A 14,231-nucleotide genomic window follows, 5' to 3' on the forward strand; every position below is an offset into this window, starting at 1 on the left:
GAACAACAGGACGGAGAATCGCAGTGTTTGACTTGGCCTTGGCCTTGGGCTGATGGGCCGCGCCCAAGGCCAAGCAAGGTGGCCAAGCAAGGCCAAGGCCAAGGCGGAATAGGGGAGGGGGGAACAGAATATCAGCCAGACCAGTTGAGTTGGTTGCAGAAAAATAACGATTCTGCTCTGACTGGTATTTTTCCCACTCTCTGAGGCCGCGGTGCTTGCGTCACTGCCATTTCCAAGAGAGGGCGGCGATCAACCCACGTAACGAAAAGCGAGGCCCTATTTTCGTTTGTTTCGCCTTTCTTCTTCGCTTCGGTTTTTTGAGACATCCTCTGCATTAATTTTATTTTCCAACTCTCTTCAGCCCAGCCCAGCCCAGCCCAGCCCAGCACCGTCAAGACAAACCAAAGCAAGGCAAACCAAACCAAAGCAAGGGAAACCAAAACATGGCCCTCGCACCGGCATACGCTATCGGACACAAGCTGCTCAGCGGCAGCAGTGGCGCCCACACGCTGGAGGTGTTCCTCGACTACACGTGCCCCTTCTCGGCCAAAATCTGGCGCATGCTGCAGGGCCAGGTGCTCCCATGGCTCGGGTCGCTCAGCCCGGCGCCGGTCACCGTGATCTTCCGGCACCAGGTGCAGCCATGGCACCCCAGCTCAACGCTCCTACACGAGGCCAGCCTGGCCGTCGAGAAGATCAACCCGCAGGGCTTTGCGCTCTACTCATCGGCGCTCTTTGACAAGCAGTGCGAGTACTTTGACGAGGCCACCGTCAGCCTCTCACGCACCGAGATCTACCGCCAGCTGGCGCAGCTCGCCACCAGCGTCAACGCTGTTGATGACAAGCTGGCTGTGCTGCAGATGCTGGATATCCAGCAGGCTGACGCGGCTGACGCGAAAAATGTTGGCAATGCCGTGACCGATGACCTGAAGTATCATATCAAGCTGGCGCGCGCCCAGGGCATCCATGTGTCGCCCACCGTTGTCTTTGACGGCATCCGCGATGATGGCGTATCGAGCTCATGGGGGCTGGACCAATGGAAGGCCTGGCTCGAGCCGAAGCTGTGATCGGCTGAGCTGTGACCATAATGCCGGCTCGCGGTATTGTGAGCGAGCGCAAGTTTAGTGTTGTGAGTGGGATTGGGGTTTGTGCATTTTAACGAGCATGTGAAAGTCGTATTGCGTATTGTGTATGCGCTGTAGAAACGAGTCTGCTGTAATCGCGCGCGGTGCTTTAATGCCACGCCGATAGCAGCAGCGGTAGAATATAATGTCTTTTTTGTTCTTTGTTTTTTACTTTTCTACTTTTCTACTTTTTTCTTGCACTTTGCAAAACATAACAATATTATACCCACTTTTTCATCCCCCCCAAATACATAAAATGTCTCTGGTCGACTTTTCCAAAACGTCGCTGTGGCTGTCGCTGGCCAGCATTACATTCAACCCGCTGTTCTGGAACATCGCCGCGCGCCAAGAGTACCACACACACTGGATCACGTCGCTCTTCAACGGCGACCGGCGCAAGGGCTGCTATTCCATAGCCATGACGATCTTTGGCCTGGGCATTCTGCGCGACCTGCTTTTCAGCGCCGCCATGGCCGAGCAGCCCGAGTTGCCGCTCCTTGATACGCCACTCGTGCGCCTCGTTGCCATTTTGCTGTTCGCTGGCGGCATGACCTTTGTCGTCTCGTCGACGTATATGCTGGGGATTACGGGCACATTTCTGGGAGACTACTTTGGCATTTTAATGAACGAGCGCGTCAGTGGGTTCCCGTTCAACGTGCTGGAGAACCCCATGTACGTTGGGTCGACTATGTCATTCTTGGGCACGTCGCTGTGGTACGCGCGCCCCGCCGGGCTGGTGGTCACCGCGTATGTGTGGCTTGTGTACACCGTCGCCCTGCGCTACGAGGGTCCCTTCACCGCCATGATCTACTCTAAGCGGTCTGAGAGCGAGGACGCCCAAAAGAAAAAAGTCAACAAGAAGAAGCTCTGAAATAAAAATAATGCTTGGAAGTAATAAATAATTGTTTTTTAAAAGTTTTATTATATTTAAATCGACAAGATAGTAACACGAAAACCGTAATTATTGTTGGGAGAGTATGGACAAAGGCCCTGGTTGTTCCCCCATCTGCTGTCATTGGTTTTACCCAAGGAGGATTGGGATATCAGGCAGTAAATAATAGCTGCCTTGATATCGGGAATGGACAACATTTATACATTCTTGTTGGGCTTGGACGCGGCATTCGGATCAATCGGCAGTCTATCACAGCGTTTGAGGGCTGAGTGGCGTTCTAAAATTTTGCAACGATATAGGAATACCAGAATAAAATTACACACCGACGCAATGTCGCGGTTCCAACACATGAGCTTAATTTTGGACTCGACGGCAGCCTTGCTCTTGCTCTTGCTCTTGCTCTTGCTCTCGCTTTTGTTCTTGTTCTTGAGCACTAGCTTCGAATTCTGTGAAATGTCACACCTCGTTTTATGATTTTTTGGTATCATAAATAAATTGATTGTGAATACTGTTTTTTTTGAGTGAGCTGCGAAACAAAATCTGGGTAATAAAATTATAGGCCAAATATTTAAAACAATAGTCGAGCTGCTTTGCATCTGCATTTGCATTTTCTGAACTAGCTTGTGACATACTAGAAGCACAGCTTAAACCAGCTAGTGATTATTATGTTGTATCTCTATTGATCCCGATCGGATAAATGACATGCCGGCCACTCCAGCGTATGATTCTTTCAATTTTCCACCATGTTAATTTTCTCAGTTTATTTATTAATACCAACGAACCAACCAAACTATACAAGCATTCGACCAAACAAAATAACCGTCTTTTTATTTTCAAATGGTAAAGCCCAAGTCCTCCATGCACTTTTTGTGAGCGAGAATAAGGTAGTGGCACTTTTGCTCTGCCTCGTCGCCCTTTTCAAAGTAGCACGTGTCGCGTGCCTTTTTGGTCTCAAGACACACGCAGCAAGGCTTCAGCCCGTTCGGGTTTTTCGGATTGACGTTAGGGTTCGCTGCCGCTGCCGCTGGCGAGGGCTGAGGCGGAATGTTGTGGGCTGGATTCGAAGATTGGCCGGCGCCCATTTTAAAAATATAGGTATAGGAATTCGAATTTGAAATTAAAGAAAAAAAACAACGAGCGGATAAGGAGAGAAAGAGTGTTGAAAATTGGACGTGATTGATGGATGGAGGGGTCAGGGCGGAGGGCGGATAAAAAAGGGGGAGAGATAATGAAAAGGAAGGCCGATAGAATGAATGATGGGATGACCACGACAATGATGCAATCTGCGATCCAGATTTTGCCATTATTCCTTGTAATCTATCATTACTCTTTCAATCTCAGAAACGACGTGCATCGCGGGTGCGCCACCTTGATCGACTCGGCCAGAAACAGCTTGACCTCGGCAGCGCGCCTCTCAGCATACTTGGGCGCAGCGCTCACCCGCCCAGTATTCCACAGCGGCAGCTCCTCGGCAGCCACGTCGTTGGGCTCCTCGCCGGCGTTCAGCCTTGTAATTAGCTTCGACTTGGCAGCCGCTGGGCACCCAATGTCGTAGACCCACGAAGCCAGCGCGCCCCACTGGTTGTCGCCCAGAACGATTCTCTCGTTGATCGCGTTCTTAAGACAGCTTGTGGCCAAGCTCATATCCAGCAGCAACACCGCCTGTGCCTTCCTCTGGCCAATCGGAAACTTTAGCGACAGTTCGCCGCAGCCAGGCGACGCGCACCGGTGGCCGAACCCCAAAACCGTCTTTCCATTGGCGTCGTTGCGCGGAGTCACAACCTTCTGCTCGTACTTTTGGATGATCTTCAGGGACTCGAGATTAGGCAGCTCGCAGGACGACTTGCTGTCCAGCAGAGTGCACTGCGGGATGCGGTCGTCTTTGGGCACGTAAAAGTAGAAATTGCTGACGTAGCAGCCGTCCACTGTGCGGTGCCATACCGTGGTATTGCCGACGCGGCTATTGGTTGTTGTCTCGCAGTCTATGTCGATTATGTCTGCGTTGTCGTATGCCCGGAGCACTATACCGGCGGTATGCGGCAGGCTGTGGCATTTGAGCCTTGTTCTGTCTTGGCCAAGTGTTAGCCGAGATAACACGAGCAGAGCAAGTAGCGTCAAAAGTGCCTTGGTGGCCAGCCTTCTGCCAAAGGCAGCAATGCTAAATAAAAAAGACATGTAGAAAGTGCGTGTTTTTTTAAAGTTGATGAGCGAATTTATAAGAGTAATAATAGCGAGGATGAATAGGAGTAATGGTGTTGAATAGTGTTATTGTAATGGAGTTTTAAACTGTTGGTCAAGTACAAACAAATGACAGGGCATTATATGTTATATTTATTGATCCTGTCTACCGATCCTTGTTCACTCTAATTGAACCGGCTTTGGCGCTATTGCTTCTAATGTTATTGGGTCAATTCTCACATTCTGTCCATCCCCCCTACCCCGCTTGCTCCACTTGCGAGAATATAACAAACATTCCGACTACAACACTTACTACTTGCCACATTCCACATTCCGCACATCAAATATCATTTTCGTTTTGTCAGCACGCCTCCTAATTTTTCTAATTTTTGCTGATAAAGCAGAAGCATTGTAGCGCAGCGCAAAGCAGGGGGAGAGGCACGGCAGAGTGTATTCTTGATTTCAAAGTTCAAATGACAGTCACCCTTTTTTATCATCACTCTGCTTCTCTCTCTCTCCCCCCACATCCACACCCATACAAATATGCTCATTTTTTTGCGAAATAGTTTCCCTCTTTTTATTTTTATTCTTTATTTTTGCCTCTTTGATATTCTTGCATTACTTTTTTTTAATACTGTTATTTAATTCCTTTTTCTCCTTTTTCTTCCACCAACGTTGCGTGGACCATACATTTCTCATGTTTGAGCAGTTCCTCAATATTCTCGGCAAACCACAAACCCAAGCACAACAACAGCCCCAGACACAACAACAACCACAGCAGCAGCAGCAGCAGCAGCAGCAGCAAAGCCAACGTCAGCTGGACGAGGCAAGCAAAAGACAGAGTAATGCCAAGGACGCACAGAAGCGCCGTGACCAAATTCACACCCTCGCCGAATACCTCAGCACAGCCAAAGCCAAGCGCTCGACATGCAGCCGAATAGTCGAGAGCGTGCGCCAGGTATCTGAGCTTACCATCTGGTGCGACCGCCGCAACCCCGAGATGCTCAGCCTGATAATAGAGCAAAACCTGCATCAGTCCATGCTGCGGCTGCTCACTCACACTGGCCCGCCTACAGCCGTCTCGGCAGCTGTCGCCGTCCAGGTGCTGCAGACATTCAGCATCATTCTCGACGGAATCACGGACACTGGGTTTCTTTATGCGCTGCTGTCCAACAACTTTGTAAATCGCCTGATTACCACGCCAATGGATCTAGACAACGATGAAGTGCTGCCCTACTACGTGGCATTCCTCAAGGCGCTGTCGCTCAAGCTGACGCCCGACACGATCCACTTTTTCTTCAACGACGGCAACCTCAATGACTTCCCACTGTACACGACAGCCATCTCGCTGTTTGATCACCCAGACTCGATGGTGCGCGTGGCTGTGCGCGCAATCACACTGAATGTCTTCCGAATCAACGACCGCCGCGCGCTAGAGTTTATCCTGGACGCGGCCCGATGCGTGCACTTTTGGGAGCAGATCATGCACACGCTCAAGGACTCATATGACGACGCCTTCCGCATTCTCGTTGACCTGCCCACAGGCAAACAAGCCGGAAAGGTCTCGGAGGTCTGGGCGTCGATAGACATGATTCTGGAGAACCACATGGGCCTACTGGCGTACCTCAACGATATATACGGGCTGGGCGTCGAGCGCATCAACCGCAGGGTCACCGACGAGTTCAACGACCGCATACTCTTCCGCACATACGTGCATGCCATTGAGGTCGGCTGGCGCGCCGGAGCATCGCACGAGGAGTCTCTGTATATGCAAGTCGTGGCGCTGTTTATCGCGCACTTCTTCGCCATTATCCGGTACACCCCTTTGCTCACAGACACTATCAACGCGCTCTTTGTGTACTCGCCCGCAATCAGGGAGCAGAGTCCTGGAGGTATCAGGCGGTCTCTGAGCGATGCCTACAGCGGTGACGATCCGCAGCCGTACGGCATTAGACCGGGTCATCATATCCGCAACAGCAACAGCAGCAGCAGCAATAATAACAATAGGGCTGTGCAGGACACTATGGAGGATGTTCCTCGGCTGACACATCCGTTTGTCCTGTCTCCGTTCGAGTCCTCACATACGCTGATGCCCTGGCTGTGCGCCACGCTGGAGGTTCTCAACAATAAGGCTATCAGCCCGACAACCCTTGTTAAATCAGTGCTTATGCCACGCCGTATGCTGCGCACCCGCGCGCTTCTTGAATCGCTGACAGGAAACACTGCTGTACTTGACTGTCGCAGTTTCTCGTCGTCTGGCAGGACCGATATGACGTTGACACTGACTCAGCTACAGCAGCAGCAACAGCCAATGCACAATACTGGTGGTGGTAGTGGTTCTGGTGGCAAGCCACTAGCAAGGATTCCTGTTGCGCCTCTGCCCCCTTATACGCAGACCATTGTCACTTCCATGATGCAGGTGCTGGCGGATACGCCACCAGCGCACAATTGGATTACTATTGATCTTGCCGCGCTTTTGTTGGTGCAGCTGACGAGGAATAGCCGCGGGCAGATCGTGCTGGATCCAGGGATGGCCGATGAGCTCGAGCAGGCACACTATGCGCATTCGGCAGAGCTGCGTGCAATGCTCCTGGCACCAACACCAACACCAACAACAACAACAAAAACAACAAAAACATCCGCCAATACTGATGCCGATGCCGATACCGATACCGACGCCGATACCGACGTCGATACTGATACCGATGCCAGCAACATGGTCGCGCGTGGATCATGGAAGATTTTAGTCAAATGTCTGGTGGATTTCGCCAACAGTAACGCTGATATGCTGAGAAATAAAGTCGAGTCGCAGGGCCGCTTTATATTTGATCCCGAAGACAAGTACCAGAATGTCATTGAAAATACCACTAATCTGCCACCAGCACTACCGCCACCATCAGTAGGCCGGTCAAATCTACACATGTCGGTGCAGTCTGCTCACATGCATTCGCCCTTTGAGAGCGACACGCCGCAAGACGTTGTTTTGGCTGCATCAATCCACCAGGCATACCACCTCCGTCGTCTTCGCGCCGCGCTAAGTCCTGACCAACAGCCAGGCGAACCAACAGCATCAGCAAATGTCCGTGGACTCTACGCCCCCGACCTCCACAAATGGCTCGGCACCCAGCCACCAGCCTCCAGCTCATCAATACCACCGCCAGCAGAAACCGCACACGTAACCGAGTCTGTAACCGTCATTGATAATTACGGCAAACACGCACTGCCCAAATCTGTAACGCGCCTGGGATTCCCCGCCATCATTGCCTGCCACTCCGGTTGCCTGTATATCAACCAAGGAAACACCCAGGAGCTCGTGTGGCCGCTGGCCGATGTGGTGGTCACACGCAGCACAGAGACCACAGCGGCCGGTGCCTTGCACGTGCTGAGATTGCAGGATACGCCGTTTCCCGCGCCGTTTTATCCGCCCAGGCCGCAGTCTCTAGGCGGAATCAACACGGCGACGGCCAAGCACCGCGTGCAGAGCTTTAGTAAGTTTACAGCGACGCCAACGACGATGATGCCACCGCCGCCATCGTCGTCTTTGGAAAACAGGGAGGTGCCGAAGAAACTGACGTATACATATTTCGGTTCTCAGCGTGCACTGGATGTTTCTCTGCGCTTTGTTGACGAGGCGCAATGCGAGAGGCTTTCAGCCGAGCTGCACGCACAGGCTGCGGCGTCCCGCTCAAGGCTCGTCAGTATCATGCTCGAACACAATGTCATTTGAAGGAGCAGTGAAGAAATAATATATATATATGAATATAAAATGGTTTATATAAATGCAATATAGTGAAAGGTAATGCGGGTGTATTTCACCTCGCAATATAAAATAAACAAACAACATAAAATATCACTGATTACGCTTCGGCAGCAATGTCCTCGACCGGCTGCTGCTCCTCCACAAGCGCGCTCTGGGCAGCGCCCCTCGCTCTCTTTGCAGACGGCGGTTCGTTGTCATCATCGTTGACATCGGCCTCGTCGTCGGTGTGGTTGCTCGTGGAAATTAAGTCCTGTGCGCGCTTGTTCGACGGCGACCCGGTATCCGAGTCGACGTGCGTCTCGAAATCGTCACCAGCCTCCTCGTCGTCATCGTCGTCCTCATGCTCGTCATCGTCATGCTCGTCATCGTCGTCCTCCCCATTGTAATCGTCGACAAGCTCATAGTCAGCCTCAGCCCGCACGGCATCGGGGCCGAGAACGTGGTCGCCCTCGTCCTCGCCTTCAGAGATGTAGTCCTCGTCCTCGTCTTCCTCACCGAGACTATCGTCGCCGAGGAGCAGCTCAGCGGCACTGGGCTCCTCTGCATCCTCATCTTCCGCATTGTGCTCGTACGCCCCGTTGGGCACTGTCGTGGGCTCGTCGTCCTCTGACTGGTAGTCATGGCCGTGCTCGGCGTGAGCGTCCACGCCTGCGCTGTCGATGTGCTCAAGCTCGTCAACAAGTTGCATGATGCGGGAGATGGTGGTGTGAACGGTTGGGCGGGTGTGGATAATAAAGGCAAAAGATTCAGGAGAAGGAGTAAATGTCTGCGAAGATGAATAGGAGAAATAAGGCGAATTGAGAATGTCAACAGAGACCTTTCCCAGGCGGACGGCTGCGACATGGCAGTTATATATCTGAGCAAGGTTGAGCGCGGCGCTCTCTTGATCGCGCTACGATAAACAAAGAGATGAAAAGAAAAATAGTAGAAAATATTTGTTGTTAGTGCACGGCCTACACACACTGACAACTGACCGAAAAAATAAGCACAACAATTGTTGCGAGTTGATTTTTCCTCTTCTTGAAATGGGCGGGTAGTAGCAGCCAGGCATATTTTTTGCAGAGCGAGCGCGTTGGATTAAACAAATAAAGTCCCCCAAAAGTAATTCCAAAAAAGGCTGCAGTACGAAAACCACGACATGTGCGTAACACTTCAAGCATGATTGTTGAAGTGGAAAATAGAAGGCCCGGGAGCACACGAACCGTTATAACCTTCCCTCGTCTCCCTCCCCTCCCCACATTTCTGAATCAAAGTTCGCATATCCATTGTGCTCGCGCGCAATGGCGAACAACACAGCAAAGCAAATTGAGGGAAGAAAGGCAAAAGACGAAAGGCGAAAGGCGAAAGACAAAAGACAAAATACAAAAAGCACAAGAGGGAGGCATTGGTGCAACAAACATAATTCAAAATTACCTGATCGATGACCAAGGCCAATGACGGAAACTCCAGCGACAGCTCCATGTCCTCCTTGAGCAGAATGTCGCTGTGAAGGGCAACAATGAGCTGATCCAGCGGCATCTCGAACAAAGCAGTCTGGTAATCCACACTGTATGACGGCTGGCCAGGGCCCAGGTAAATCATCCACTCGCCGTCGCTAAACACCCAGGTCTCAGGCACACGCAAGCCCCGGAGCTGATGCTCGGTCTCGGTCTCAGTCTCAGCGTCAACGTCAACGTCAATTTTGGGCTCATGAATATCCTGCGTGAGGTCGATCACCGAGTGGTCGGGCGCGTCAAAGTCAATGCTGTCGCCGTCAGCCACTGGGAGCTCAGAAAAGGCATCGTGGTCGTTGTCGCTGCTGCCAATTGTCTGGACATCGTCGTTGGCATTAACAGCGAAGTTAGCGCTGGCGTCGCTGACCGCAGCTGGCAGCTGCGACACGTGCGGCTCGGGGGGCTCAAGCTGCTCAAACTGCTCAAACTCGAACTGCTCGCCATAGGCTTGCTCCTCTACTAGCTCAGGCTGCGCCAGACCATCAGTCCAGTGCTTTTCAGCAGTGGACTGGTCCTGGTGCTGCTGCTCAAGCTCAATCAGGCCGTGCTCGTGGTGCTCCTGCTTGGCCTCAATCAGCTCGTTTTGTTGCTGCCCGATAAGCTCGCCCTGACCATGCTCTGGTGCAAGCCGTTCGTGTTCTTGCAGCGCTTCCTGCTCAAGGTGCTCCTGCCCCAGATGATCCTGCTCAGGATGTTCTTGGAGCGCTTTCTGCTCACGCTGCTTCTGCTCAGATGCAAGCTGAGCCTGCTCACGCTTCTCCTGCTCAGATGCAAGCTGAGCCTGCTCAAGGTGCTCTTGCTCAGCCTCAACCAGAGCATACTCCTGGTGCTCAAGGTTATCCTGGTGCTCAAGGTTATCGTGGTCGTCAGACGCTGGTTGATCCGGAAACTCCAAGATATCCTTCTCACTCTGATGCTCCAACTCGTCTTCGTCTTCGTCGGCATCAAACTCTTCATAGTCGATGAGTTCATCGTTGGGTTCTGGCAGTGCGTCGGCTGTATAGCTGGGTGCAAACTGAGGGGATTCCTGAGGGCCGAGGCTTGGTGACTCGTAGTCTACAAGCCCAAAGTCGTCCAGCCTGCCGGCTGCAAGCTGTGAGGTTTGGTCCATTGAGCGCGCGTATGCGTGTATATATTTTTGTATGTGTGTTCTAAGTGCGAGTTGGTTGGTAGAAGAAGAATGTATTTCGTTAGCACAACAACAAAAACAAGTGTCTTACCTTGGGGGTGAGTGAGTGTGTGGGTGTGGTTGTATGGGCAAATATAAATGTTAAATTGGATTTGAATTTAAAATCGAGGGTTTGCAAAGACAAAAAAGGGCGCGAGCAAAAACTTTTATTCAAAACTTTTTATTAAATGCATGCGTTGGACTGATTGTTTTATTACACACCCGCGCATTTATTTTTTATCTTGGCTATTTTGTTAAGCAAAGTTTCGATCAGACGATTTTTCTCTTTCTCTCTTTTTCTTCCCTCTATTCAAATACATAAAAAAACTGATAATATCAAACCATGTCATCAATTACAGCCACAGCCACAGCTACAACAGCAACAGCAAAAACAAACTATTCGACGGCAGCCAGCAGCGTCATCGACTTTCTCAGCTTGGTTGAGCAGCTCAAGCGGACCAAGCGCACAGGCTGGATCAATAACGGCATTCAGTCGCCCGAATCAATCGCCGACCACATGTACCGCATGGGGATCATGGCTATGCTCATCGAGGACTCATCACTGGACCGCACACGGTGTATCAAAATGGCCATCGTCCACGACCTCGCCGAGGCGCTGGTTGGAGACATCACGCCCTTCGACGGCGTCAGCAAGGAGCGCAAGCGTGAGATGGAGGAGCAGGGCATGAAGCAGCTGGTCGAAACTTTGGACAGCTCGGCACAGGCGCTGGAGATTGAATCCCTGTGGCGCGAGTACGAGGACGACGCTACAATGGAGTCGCACTTGGTACATGATCTGGACAAGTGTGAGATGATCCAGCAGGCCATGGAGTACGAAAAGTCGGACGCAAAGGAGCTCGAGTCATTCTTTGCCTCGACCAGGGGTATCTTCCGCCACCCGCAGGTACAGGCGTGGGTGGACGAGATCTATCGCCGCCGTCGCAGTGCAAACTAAGGGTTTCTTTCATATGTCTTTTTATTACCCGCTTTAAATAGAAATACAAAATAATGGATGGTAAAATGTTTAGTAGAGCTTGAGGTGGCCCGAGACTGAATCAACCAGGGAGACGGGGCCGGGGCCAATGCCCAGAACAGTGCGCGACCCAGCGGCGATCTGTGTCCTCCCAGCGTCGCAGATGGACTGGGCAACAAGGCCCATCTCATGGGCCTTCTTCTGCAGCGCCAGCATCTCCTCCTCGCTGGAGCACTTGAGCGTGACCTTGGCCTGACCACAGTACTCCCAGGCTCTGAGCATAGCGGGCGCCTGCTTGAGGGCACGCTTGTAGCAGCCGAGTGTGGCATGGGAGCACTGCGCGGCAATCTTGCCCTTGGTCATGCCCAGGTCAGTGCGAATGATCAGCACCAGCTTGGTGTCCTCTGTGACGGCTGGCTCTGCCTCCCTGGCTTTCTTTTTGGACGCGCCCGGGGCTGCGGTGGTGGTATGGATGGCGCGGGCCAGCAGGAGGCGGCGGGCGAGCAGTGTGGTGCCGCCGAACAGCAGTACCTGCCAGAGCGGGATTTTGGCTGTGGCGGCCGATTCGAGCAGGGCCTTGAGTGACATTTAAAGAAAAGAAGAATAAAAAGGAAATTAAATGAATTGCAATGTCCCAGAAGGAAGAGAAAGAACAAAGGACAAAAGAAGCTGACAAACCTTTTGGAAACCCCCGCCAGGCATATAAGTAAACGGGAGCGATGATTTCTGTGTAAAGTAAAGTTTCTTAATCGGCTGCCTGGAGATTAAAGACTGGAGATTGGAGATTAGGATTGGCGGGAGACCTTGAGTGTGAGCTTGCATGGATATATTGATTTAAACCTGTTACATGGCTCTGTGGATTCAAACTACAAGGTTATGTACACAGGGCATTGTCTCTGGCTGCGCCAATCGGGAAATCAAAAAGCCCTTTCCCGCAGTAGGCCAGCCCATATTAAAAAGCAAAACCACCCCCTCCGCAGAGCCTTGGTCTAGCCATACTTGCCGATATAGTGGCTCGATATCTCTTAACTTTTCCATCGAAAAAGCACGCTAGGCCTCCTGACTTCTATCACAGCTGTGCAAATACAAAGCCCTGAAATACTTAACTTAATTTTAATTTAATTTAATTTTTTTACAACAGATCCGTCACGTTCATCGGCATCTCGTCGATCTGCGTGCCGTAGTACTGCTCGATGTCGCGCAGCAGCTTGACGTCGTCGGACGTGACAAAGTTAATGGCCACACCCTTGCGGCCAAAGCGGCCCGAGCGGCCAATGCGGTGGATGTAGTTCTCGCGGTTGATGCACATGTCATAGTTGATGACCAGCGACACCTGCTGCACGTCGATGCCGCGGGCCCAGATGTCGGTGGTGATCAGCACGCGCGACGTGCCCTGGCGGAACTTTGTCATGATCGAGTCGCGCTCCTTCTGCAGCATCTCGCCGTGCATGGCGGCGACGGTAAAGTTGGCCGACTCCATCTGCTTGGTCAGCCAGTCGACCTTGGCGCGTGTGTTGCAGAAGATGACGGCCTGCGTGATGGTCAGCGAGTCGTACAGGTCGCAGAGCGTCTCGAACTTCCAGTCCTCTTTTTCGACATTGACAAAGAACTGGCTGATGCCCTCGAGGGTCAGCTCGTCGCGCTTGACCAGGATGCGCATGGGCTCCTTCATAAACTTTTGGGTCAGCTCCAGCACGTCGCCCGGCAGCGTCGCGCTCAGCAGCACGACCTGCGTGGACGGCGGCAGGTGGCGGTAGATGTCGTAGATCTGATCCTTGAATCCGCGATCAAGAAGCTGGTCGGCCTCGTCCAGCACCAGCACCTTCATGTTGCGGGCGCGCAGCACGCGGCGCTTGAGCATGTCGTAGACGCGGCCGGGCGTGCCCGATACCACGTGCACGCCGCTCTCGAGGCGCCGCATGTCGTCGGCCATCTTGGTGCCGCCGATGCACGCGTGGCACTGCACGCTCATGTAGTCGCCCAGCGCTGCCACGACGCCCTGCGTCTGGGTCGCCAGCTCCCTGGTCGGCGACAGCACCAGCGCCTGCGTCTCGCGCAGAGCCGTGTCGATGCGCTGCAGCAGCGAGATGCCCAACGTGCCGGTCTTGCCTGTGCCTGACTGCGCCTGTGCAATGACGTCGCGGCCGCTGATGATCGGCATGATGGCGCGCTGCTGGATGGCTGATGGCCGCTCAAAGTTGTATGCGTAGATGCCGCGCAGCAGATCCTCCTTCAGGCCCATCTTGTCGAACGAACTGACCACGCTGATGCCCTTGCTGGTCTCGAAATGCGTGGCCTTGTCGGTTTTTCGGTCAAAGGACGCCATGCCTATTTGTTGTGTGAATTGGAATGAATTGGAAAGGGGGGAGGCAGCGAATAATGGCGGCGAGGTATTAAATTAAAGGTGGAATTTGTAACAGCATATGAAATGGATTACGGAATGGCAAATATCTCTTTTTAAGGCCAAGTGACCCTTTTGCGCAAAGATACTCAGAATAAAAATAAAGCCGATGGGAAGGCTGGGCGCAAGAAGGAAAAGAAAATTTTTCTGCTGTTTTTGCTTTATTTTGCTGCTATTGATTGTGACAAAGCCTCCCCCCCCAAAAAAAAAAAATCATGCAAGTCCTTAATTTTAGTAAATGA

The 14,231-nt window shown here is 52.2% G+C and overlaps 9 protein-coding genes across 9 annotated transcripts; 4 read left to right on the forward strand and 5 right to left on the reverse strand.

Annotated features, from left to right (window-relative positions):
• The first annotated feature begins 305 nt into the window (after window positions 1-305).
• On the forward strand, window positions 306-1,303 carry BX661DRAFT_187555 (uncharacterized protein). Its single transcript, XM_051537239.1, has one exon. It carries the CDS (start codon window positions 444-446, stop codon window positions 1,065-1,067), a length of 624 nt encoding a protein of 207 aa, XP_051389258.1. The 5' UTR covers window positions 306-443; the 3' UTR covers window positions 1,068-1,303.
• On the forward strand, window positions 1,304-2,081 carry BX661DRAFT_187557 (phospholipid methyltransferase-domain-containing protein). Its single transcript, XM_051537240.1, has one exon. The coding sequence runs from the start codon at window positions 1,381-1,383 to the stop codon at window positions 1,993-1,995; it is 615 nt and encodes a 204-aa protein (XP_051389259.1). The 5' UTR covers window positions 1,304-1,380; the 3' UTR covers window positions 1,996-2,081.
• A 654-nt stretch (window positions 2,082-2,735) lies between these two features.
• Window positions 2,736-3,203, reverse strand: BX661DRAFT_187558 (cytochrome C oxidase copper chaperone-domain-containing protein). The gene has a single exon (XM_051537241.1). The coding sequence runs from the start codon at window positions 3,096-3,098 to the stop codon at window positions 2,850-2,852; it is 249 nt and encodes an 82-aa protein (XP_051389260.1). The 5' UTR covers window positions 3,099-3,203; the 3' UTR covers window positions 2,736-2,849.
• On the reverse strand, window positions 3,204-4,276 carry BX661DRAFT_187559 (lysozyme-like domain-containing protein). Its single transcript, XM_051537242.1, has one exon. The coding sequence runs from the start codon at window positions 4,189-4,191 to the stop codon at window positions 3,340-3,342; it is 852 nt and encodes a 283-aa protein (XP_051389261.1). The 5' UTR covers window positions 4,192-4,276; the 3' UTR covers window positions 3,204-3,339.
• Window positions 4,277-4,623: 347 nt separating this feature from the next.
• Window positions 4,624-8,059, forward strand: BX661DRAFT_60035 (uncharacterized protein). Its single transcript, XM_051539305.1, has 2 exons — window positions 4,624-6,947; window positions 7,098-8,059. Exons 1-2 carry the CDS (start codon window positions 4,892-4,894, stop codon window positions 7,919-7,921), a joined length of 2,880 nt encoding a protein of 959 aa, XP_051389262.1. The 5' UTR covers window positions 4,624-4,891; the 3' UTR covers window positions 7,922-8,059.
• Window positions 7,956-10,780, reverse strand: BX661DRAFT_187562 (uncharacterized protein). Its single transcript, XM_051537243.1, has 2 exons — window positions 9,368-10,780; window positions 7,956-8,846 (listed from the first exon to the last, which is right to left on the reverse strand). The coding sequence occupies exons 1-2, from the start codon at window positions 10,556-10,558 to the stop codon at window positions 8,052-8,054; spliced, it is 1,986 nt and encodes a 661-aa protein (XP_051389263.1). The 5' UTR covers window positions 10,559-10,780; the 3' UTR covers window positions 7,956-8,051.
• Window positions 10,781-10,888: 108 nt separating this feature from the next.
• On the forward strand, window positions 10,889-11,575 carry BX661DRAFT_187565 (HD domain-containing protein). The gene has a single exon (XM_051537244.1). It carries the CDS (start codon window positions 10,959-10,961, stop codon window positions 11,568-11,570), a length of 612 nt encoding a protein of 203 aa, XP_051389264.1. The 5' UTR covers window positions 10,889-10,958; the 3' UTR covers window positions 11,571-11,575.
• On the reverse strand, window positions 11,576-12,249 carry BX661DRAFT_187566 (peptidyl-tRNA hydrolase PTH2-domain-containing protein). Its single transcript, XM_051537245.1, has one exon. The coding sequence runs from the start codon at window positions 12,174-12,176 to the stop codon at window positions 11,640-11,642; it is 537 nt and encodes a 178-aa protein (XP_051389265.1). The 5' UTR covers window positions 12,177-12,249; the 3' UTR covers window positions 11,576-11,639.
• Window positions 12,250-12,678: 429 nt separating this feature from the next.
• Window positions 12,679-14,174, reverse strand: BX661DRAFT_187568 (ATP-dependent RNA helicase FAL1). The gene has a single exon (XM_051537246.1). The coding sequence runs from the start codon at window positions 13,912-13,914 to the stop codon at window positions 12,721-12,723; it is 1,194 nt and encodes a 397-aa protein (XP_051389266.1). The 5' UTR covers window positions 13,915-14,174; the 3' UTR covers window positions 12,679-12,720.
• Between the last annotated feature and the right edge of the window lie 57 nt (window positions 14,175-14,231).

Source organism: Kickxella alabastrina (assembly GCF_025024165.1).
Source record: "Kickxella alabastrina strain RSA 675 chromosome Unknown BX661scaffold_26, whole genome shotgun sequence".
Classification (NCBI taxonomy): domain Eukaryota; kingdom Fungi; phylum Kickxellomycota; class Kickxellomycetes; order Kickxellales; family Kickxellaceae; genus Kickxella; species Kickxella alabastrina.

Bases quoted from the DNA above. Each gene is read 5' to 3' on its own strand.
- BX661DRAFT_187555 (XM_051537239.1), top strand. From the start codon at position 444: ATGGCCCTCGCACCGGCATACGCTATCGGACACAAGCTGCTCAGCGGC.
- BX661DRAFT_187557 (XM_051537240.1), top strand. From the start codon at position 1,381: ATGTCTCTGGTCGACTTTTCCAAAACGTCGCTGTGGCTGTCGCTGGCC.
- BX661DRAFT_187558 (XM_051537241.1), bottom strand. From the start codon at position 3,098: ATGGGCGCCGGCCAATCTTCGAATCCAGCCCACAACATTCCGCCTCAG.
- BX661DRAFT_187559 (XM_051537242.1), bottom strand. From the start codon at position 4,191: ATGTCTTTTTTATTTAGCATTGCTGCCTTTGGCAGAAGGCTGGCCACC.
- BX661DRAFT_60035 (XM_051539305.1), top strand. From the start codon at position 4,892: ATGTTTGAGCAGTTCCTCAATATTCTCGGCAAACCACAAACCCAAGCA. The intron at 6,948-7,097 runs GTCTGGTGGATT...CACCATCAGTAG, and splicing joins ATGGAAGATTTTAGTCAAAT to GCCGGTCAAATCTACACATG.
- BX661DRAFT_187562 (XM_051537243.1), bottom strand. From the start codon at position 10,558: ATGGACCAAACCTCACAGCTTGCAGCCGGCAGGCTGGACGACTTTGGG. The intron at 8,847-9,367 runs GTAATTTTGAAT...TGTTTATCGTAG, and splicing joins TGGCCTTGGTCATCGATCAG to CGCGATCAAGAGAGCGCCGC.
- BX661DRAFT_187565 (XM_051537244.1), top strand. From the start codon at position 10,959: ATGTCATCAATTACAGCCACAGCCACAGCTACAACAGCAACAGCAAAA.
- BX661DRAFT_187566 (XM_051537245.1), bottom strand. From the start codon at position 12,176: ATGTCACTCAAGGCCCTGCTCGAATCGGCCGCCACAGCCAAAATCCCG.
- BX661DRAFT_187568 (XM_051537246.1), bottom strand. From the start codon at position 13,914: ATGGCGTCCTTTGACCGAAAAACCGACAAGGCCACGCATTTCGAGACC.